Consider the following 7,625-nt stretch of genomic DNA (forward strand, 5'->3'; position numbering starts at 1 on the left):
GACCAGTTGATGGGAAAAGTATTCTTAAAATGCATTCAAAATTCTGAATAATTTGTAATATATAATTATTCACGGTATTTAGAAGTGCCCAGGATAACAATATCGTGCATATTCATTACCGTAATATATCGCATTACCGAATACCGGCACAAGTCTAATATACATATATATATATAGAGAGAGAGAGAGAGAGAGAGAGAGTTATAGTTAAAATGCTTTGCCCTCAGCCAAAACTATTTGCTCTTGAACAAATAGATTAATGATGAACGGTCACCATTAGATTTACCCAAATCAAATTTTATCTCACGTTTAACCACTATAGAGACATCAGAGCCAGCGGCAAATTCCAGAAGAGCTGGCAGAGGTAAGGCTGCTCTCGGCGGGTTCATGAGCGCTGAACGCCCGCTGACGCCCTGGAGTTCACATCTCCGAAAACGTTGAAACAAATTTTCAAATAGGTGTTCTCTTTATTAACAAACCACATATTTGAAGTCTAAAAAAAAACTTTTAAAAGTACATTCTGTGACACAGCAACAGTATTATTTGTAAGATTTTATTGGATTTTGGGCATCCGCCATGACACTCACTGTGAGAAATGCTGAAGTGCTGCAAGCGGAGGAAACAAATGGTGAAGTGGCTCCCATGGTGATATTGGGTGAATATCTCATGCTTGGAAAGACCTCTCAGCCAATCAGATTCAAGGACCAGAAAGAACTGTTGTATAAATTCAACAGTGTAATTATAAATGTATTAAAGAAATTAATTACAGATGTAATTACATGCAGGTATTTTTCAAATATAAGTACAATGTAAAAACATGTATTTACACAATAAGTGCATTGTATCAAATGATTAATTTAAATGTAATTACATAGTAATTAAGGCCACCTAATATAAAGTGGGACCAAGAACTGTTGTATAAATTAAATATTTGAAAGCAAAGTGAAGAAAGCAGTTGCTAGCAAGCAGCAAGTTTAAACTAGACCAACATTTGGGATACGGTACAGTCATACCACTTATTTCACGGCATTTCACCACATAAATAATTATTGCAATAAAAAAAATTGATTAAGGATGCAACTCTTTTAAGATCTTATCAGTTTGTTAGTTATCTTGTAATCAGTTACAGTGTACAAAACAAGCATCGCAAAATGGCAGCAGCTGCGTTTGTATGAAACGAAAGAGCGAGTCCGCGATACCAGGATAACATAAATAAATAATTCCTAGCAAGCATGTAGCAGCCACTTCAGTTACGGTACATTCACACGGGGCATCAGCATCAATGCTTGATGGAGGGCGAGTCTGAAGCTTGGTGCTGATGCAGCCTTCATAGTGACAACAGCCAATCACATTATTTTTCTGGTGTTGCATGAACGCAGTTGGCTAGCATCTGTGCTAGGGTATTTGCATAAGGCGATCTGATTGGCTGACTACTGTGTTGGCGCTTGAAAAGTTGAAAATTGTTCAACTTCTGCTGCGAGCAATGCCAGTGCCGTGAAGCAAAGGATCCACAATTAAGTTCAGCAACGCATGACATTACTCATTCAGAGTAAATGAGAAGCGTTAATGCTGACGCCCCATGTGAATGCACCGTTACCCAGATCCCGTAGTGTCCTGGACATTTATCCCAGTGTACCAGTGAATATTATAATATGATCATGGTAATATTTCAAGTAATAATAATAATATATTGTCATAATATTAACAAAATTAATTAAATATATATAAATGCAAAACTAATATAAATGTGACCTTGGACCACAAAACCAGTCATAAGGGTACATTTTTCGAAATTGAGATTTATACATCATCTGAAACCCATACAATGTATTTTTGGCTATTGCTACAAATATACCCCAGCGACTTATGACTGGTTTTGTGGTCCAGGGTCACAAATGGTCCTTGTAATATGATTCTTTTGCATCAGAAACTAATAGTTTTATAATCGAAAACTATTGATCTATTTAACTATTGATCTAAATGCCTAAATTTTGACTTTTGTGTAGTTTTTGTTTATTTCGTCATGACAGAAGAATCAGTAACATTGGCACGGCATGTCATGTTTAGTTATACATATAATTTAAGCTAATTGAAATCTTGGAAATGTTTTTTACCTGGAATGAGGCAATCTCTTCGGCAGTCATAAAGCATTCCTAATTGAAAAGGGCGGCCAAGACAAGCCAGTTCAATGGTCTCCGAGTTCGACATCTTTCTAAAAGTTGACAAAATAAGCCTTAATAGTATTTAAAGTATAAAGATCAGGCCAAGTGTAAGACAATAAAAGCTATACATAAAGGGTATTTTAACAGTAGTAAATATAATTGTTGAGGGCATGGTGAAAAGTTTTCAAGATTAACCTTCAATTAACAAAAAGAAAAAAGTTGCTTGTTTTCAGAAGAAGAAAAAAATACCTGAACCTGGATGGATTTTTTTCCACCTGTATAAACACCTGCAAAAATAAAAATAAATCAATAAAATTATGCAGTCTATAGAGAAATTATTGAGCAATTACTAGAGCATGCTATGTAAGGGAGACCTAATTGCACATATGCCCCAGTATAGCATTTCAGAGATAACATAATTTAATAGTACATACCTTTTTATATGTACCGTCTTGTCCTTTTCAGTCTAAGTTTCAGACCTTGATCATTGTGAACTGAGTGCAGGGGGTTTTATAGAATTAAGGCCACACCTTAAAACAGTGTGATTGGACAAGTGACTCTTAAATAGAAAATAAAATTATGTAGACGTGACCAAAAAATGGTGAGTGTACTCTGACGGGAACCCAATAATATATATATATCTATATAGTGTAAAGTGTAAACTAAGGTTTCTAGGTCTTTACATGTACAAAGAGCTTTATGTACAAACTGAAACAAAATGTTTTGTATTTCAGTCACAGCTATATAATTTCACAAAACAACTAAAATAAATAGTCAAGTTTAAATGGAGCAATATCTGATCTGGTCAAAATTTTAATTAGCTTTCATTTTTGTTAACTTTTAATTCTCTATACTACAGATTAATGGAAATGTAGGCCTGTATTTGTTTGCCTTAATAAATAAATAAATAAATAAATAAAAACCTGTAGTGTAAAAATAATTTTACTGTTTATTGCAAGATTTTTGGTTACATCCATTGAACTTATATCAACCATTTCTGTACTTAATTTTGTTTATCAGTAAGTTCAGAGCACCACTTTTACTTTACTTAAAAGGCACATGCTGGCCATTCATCCTTTAGCATTTACATCACAAAACAAGATCTGGCTGATTAAGGTTTTTTTTTTAATTTATTATATGTCTTGAAGGACTGGTGATGTTGTGATGGACTGATATTGATGTGCTTTTGAGCAACGTCCCCTTCAGCTTCTGTGTAAATCTTTTTCTTAAATCCCTGTATGTTTGCTGATTGCTGGTATCCTGTTTTAATTACTTCCTTTCATAAAGCTACATTTAAAGTTTCATTTTTGAGCCCATGTGTCAGCGTAACAGTATCCAAGTTGTGCTTCCTTTTTCCTGAAAGTCGTGTCAGATTCTTTATATTTAGATCTACTTGCTCTGTGTCTGTGGGTACTTTTGCTTCCTTGTTTCTTGAATGTCATTTCACTGATTCTTAACATTCCCAATCAACATTCAGACCATCAAAAAAATCTATCTATCTATCTATCTATCTATCTATCTATCTATCTATCTATCTATCTCAGTTTTCAATGCCAGTGCAAATTGATGAACAAAGGTGTGACATGCGCTCTTTCCGACTCTTTAAAAAAAAAAAAGACTATTGTTGCAGCCGCATTCTGGATTAGCTGCAAAGCCTGGGCAGAACAAGTGCTTGAACAAGGAGTTGTGTGTTCTGCTAGAAAGGGCCTGATCGTCCTCCTAATGTTGTATAAAGCAAATCAAAATCAAATAAGAGTGTGGTCTGTGAAAATCAGCTGATCATCAGTCACAACTCCAGGGTTGTCCTGGAAGGTGTTATGGTTGATGCGCCTAGCTGGATGGAGAAATTGTGATGAAAAAGTGATGGGTGAAAAGTGTTGAGTTGGCTGAAATCACAAGCCGTTCTGTCTTGGTAAGGTTGAGCTGGAGGTGATGGTTCTTCATCCAGCAAGAAATGTCTGTTAGGCTGAGATGCAAGCAGCTATTGTCAGATCATCAGGATGGAATGAGAGGTAAAGTTGAGTGTCATCAGCATAGCAGTGATATGAAAAGCAATGTTTCTGAATGACAGAATCTAGTGATGCCATGTAGATAGAGAAGATAAGTGGTCCAAGAACTGAGCTCTGAGGCACCCCAGTAGCTAGATATTGAGACTTGGACACCTCACCCCTCCAAGATACCTTGAAGGACCTATCTGAGAGGTAAGACTTGAACCACTGGAGTGTGGTTACTAGATGCCGCTTGCCATGAGGGTTGACAGGAGGACCTGGTGGTTAACCATGTCAAAAGCAGCGGACAGATCCAGCAAGATAAGTATTGAAGATTTGGAAGCCGTTCTTACCTGTCTTAGGGCTTCAGCAACCGAGAGCAAGGCAGTCTTGGTTGAATGTCCACTTCTGAAGCCAGACTGGTTGCTGTCCAGAAGGTTGTATTGTGTGAGAAAGGCCAAGACTTGGTTGAACACCACTCGTTCAAGTGTTTTTGCAAAGAAAGGAAGAATTATACTGGTCTGTAGTTATCTTAAAGTGCTGGATTAATAGTGGGTTTCTTTAGTAGTGGGATTATCCAGGCCTGTTTAAATGCTGAGGGAAAGACACCACTGTGAAGGGATGTGTTAATGATGTGAGTGAGTGCAGGTACAACTGAAGGAAAAGGCTTGAAGGAGACGAGATGAAATAGGATCAAGCAGACAAGTAGTAGGATGATTAGAAAGGATTAGTTTGAGACCCTCTCTACAGCCCTGAGTTTAGAACGATGCTCGCGAAGAACATCAGATAGCCAAGGTGCAGAAGGGGTGGTATGGGCTGGCATGGAAGAGAGGGGGCAGACTGTGTCTAAACAAGACATCAGAGTGGAGCAGAGAGTGTCAGTAGCACTGTTAGCATCATGTGATGAGAAAAGTTTAGGGGAGGAAGTGAAGATGAAATCATACCAGATAACTGAGAGGGTGAGTGTGAGCATGGGTAACGTCGAAAGGTGACATGTGGAGTATGTGCTGTGTCAGGAACCATGTCGAGGTTAAGAGTGAGGAGGAAGTGATCCGAGGTGTGCAGTGGAGTAAACCAGCACATGTGCCCTGGGCACGTGCCCGGTAGGCCCATGCATTAATCTGTCTCTGAGTGGCTTGTGTAAATAAGGTCCAATTGGTTACCTGATTTGTGAGTAGCCACAGTTAACATTCGCTTGTGATCAAAAGAGGCGAGCAGAATGTGGAAGTCTGCAGCTTGATGTTTATCTAGGTGGACGTTGACGTCTCCAAGCATAACCAAGGAGTACCATCCTCAGGGAAGTTTGAGAGCAACACATCTTACTCCTCCAAGAAGTTACCTAGCGGACCTGGGGGTCGATAAACAAATACAAAATAGATTTTAAGAGGGTGGGTAATAGTAACTGAATGTGATTCAAAGAAGCTGTTGATACCCAGAGATGGTAAAGGGTTAAATATCCAATCATTAGAGCTAAGCAGACTAGTACCTCCATCTCATCCAGTCAGATGGGGAGTGTGGAAAAAAGAGAAATTATTGGAGAGTGCTGCAGGTGTTGTAGCAGTGTCCTCTGGTTTGACCCAGGTCTCTGTCTGGGCCAGGTCAGTGGGTGATGCATGGTTTGCGAGTGTTAGTAATAATAGGGATTTGAAAGTTCATAGTTAAGGTCATTCATAAAAACTGAAATAGATGTGAAACAAGCTTCTTTCAACTTCCGCTAATTGACTGCTTCTCTCAAAGAGTATTTCTTTTACACTGTTCAAGTGTAAAACTGGCACTTGAACACACTTTACTGTTTAACACAACAAAGGGCCAAGCAAGCACACAAAACTGGCAAGGCACATAAAGAGCTTTATGTACAAACAGAAACAAAATGTTTTGTATTTCACAGTCACAGCTATATAAATTTCACAAAACAACTGAAAAAAAAAACATTTAGCCAGTCAAGTTCAAATGGAGCAATATCTGATCTGGTCAAACTTTTAATTAGCTTTATTTAACTTTTAAATCTCCATACTACAGATTAATGCTGTAGGCCTGTATTTGTTTTCTTTAAAAAAAATTAAATTTTACTATGTAAAAATAATTGTAATGTTTCTTGCCAGATTTATACATACATTGAACTTATAACAACTGTACTTTCTGTACTTCATTTTGTTTATCAGTAAGTTTAGAGCACCACTTTTACTTTACTTAAAAGTTACACATTGATCATTCATCCTTAGGCATTTGCATCACAAAACAATATCTGGCTGATTAGGGTTTTTTTAGTAGGTCAAAACAACAGCTACTTAATCATGCAACATATTTTACAGATATATGTCTTAAATGACTTATGATGTTGTGATGGACTGATATTGATGTGCTTTTGAGCAACGTCCCCTTCCCCTGCTAATTAATGCTTTAATGTAACAAAACATATGACCAGTATTTGAAATTCTACAAAATCAAAACAGGAAGATGCAAAAAATGGTATACATTTAGTTTATGGCCAAATGTTGTCAAGGTAGAGAACAATGCATGCACACAGGCACATAAAAATGTTATAAATCTGAATTGCATAAATTCTGCTTAAGATGATAGATGGCACAAATGCTTTGTAATGCACTACAGCTATTTGCTACAATACAGTATACTAAATATTAAAAACTGTTAGCAACATCAACTACATTTATGGTAAACTGAAACAATCATACATTAGGACTAGTGGATATCTTTTGTCATTACATAATCAACATAATCAATATATGATCAACATAATCAACTTAATCTCAAAGTCAGATGATTTAAAGATAAAACTTTAAATCAGGCAACAAAAACTTTCTAAATCTCTCTATGACAGTCAATTAAAAAAATACATAGAAAATTTTTAATTTTGCTTCATAACCCAAATGCATTTGTAATGCACTAACTGTTAACAACAGTATCCATTCAAACTTGTTACCAACATCAATTACACTTATGGTTAACAAGATGAGACTAGTGGATAACATTTCTGATGATAAAATTAATCTCAAAAATACATTTGGATGCATTTAAAGAAACATTTTAGATCAGACAAACATTAAGAAACATTTTGAAATTTTTCTCAGTGACAGTCACTCTTGGAAATATTGTAAAATTGTAATTGTGTACAAGTAATACTTTTTGTTACATCTGCTATAGTTGTATTTGATGAATACATTTGGGCCACAAAAAAGGCAACACTTAGGAGCAGGGACGTGCACAGACATTTTGAGGGGCAGGGGCTCAAGTGGAAAAAAGGGCACTTCTCATATTTATTGTAATTTTTTTCTAAACTAAACGTTAAATATATTAGGGCAGTGCGATATTGACAAAAATATATCTCAATATTTTCTGGGATTTTATTGATAATGATAATTAGACAATATTTTGCTGAGTGTTATTGTGCTGGTATCGTAAGGACTACCGTGGACAACTGACTCCTAAAGTTTTTGATATTCTGCATATTCTTTGT

General features: G+C 36.3%; 1 protein-coding gene across 2 annotated transcripts in view; it reads right to left on the reverse strand.

Moving 5' to 3' along the window:
- Positions 1-2,637, reverse strand: part of LOC107698475 (uncharacterized) — a 10,287-nt gene extending 7,650 nt beyond the window's left edge. The window contains exons 1-2 of one of the 2 annotated variants that reach the window (XM_016499484.1): positions 2,597-2,637; positions 2,115-2,212 (exon numbers count right to left, since the gene is read on the reverse strand). In XM_016499484.1, the coding sequence (XP_016354970.1) occupies positions 2,115-2,208 (94 nt within the window). In that variant the 5' untranslated portion in view covers positions 2,209-2,212; positions 2,597-2,637. Of the gene's footprint in view, positions 1-2,114; positions 2,213-2,411; positions 2,434-2,596 lie in introns of those variants that run through there. The other variant, XM_016499485.1, reaches the window with a different exon arrangement.
- Between the last annotated feature and the right edge of the window lie 4,988 nt (positions 2,638-7,625).

The sequence above is a fragment of the Sinocyclocheilus anshuiensis genome, unplaced genomic scaffold (genome assembly GCF_001515605.1).
Source record: "Sinocyclocheilus anshuiensis isolate Anshui unplaced genomic scaffold, SAMN03320099.WGS_v1.1 scaffold1910, whole genome shotgun sequence".
Lineage (NCBI taxonomy): Eukaryota > Metazoa > Chordata > Actinopteri > Cypriniformes > Cyprinidae > Sinocyclocheilus > Sinocyclocheilus anshuiensis.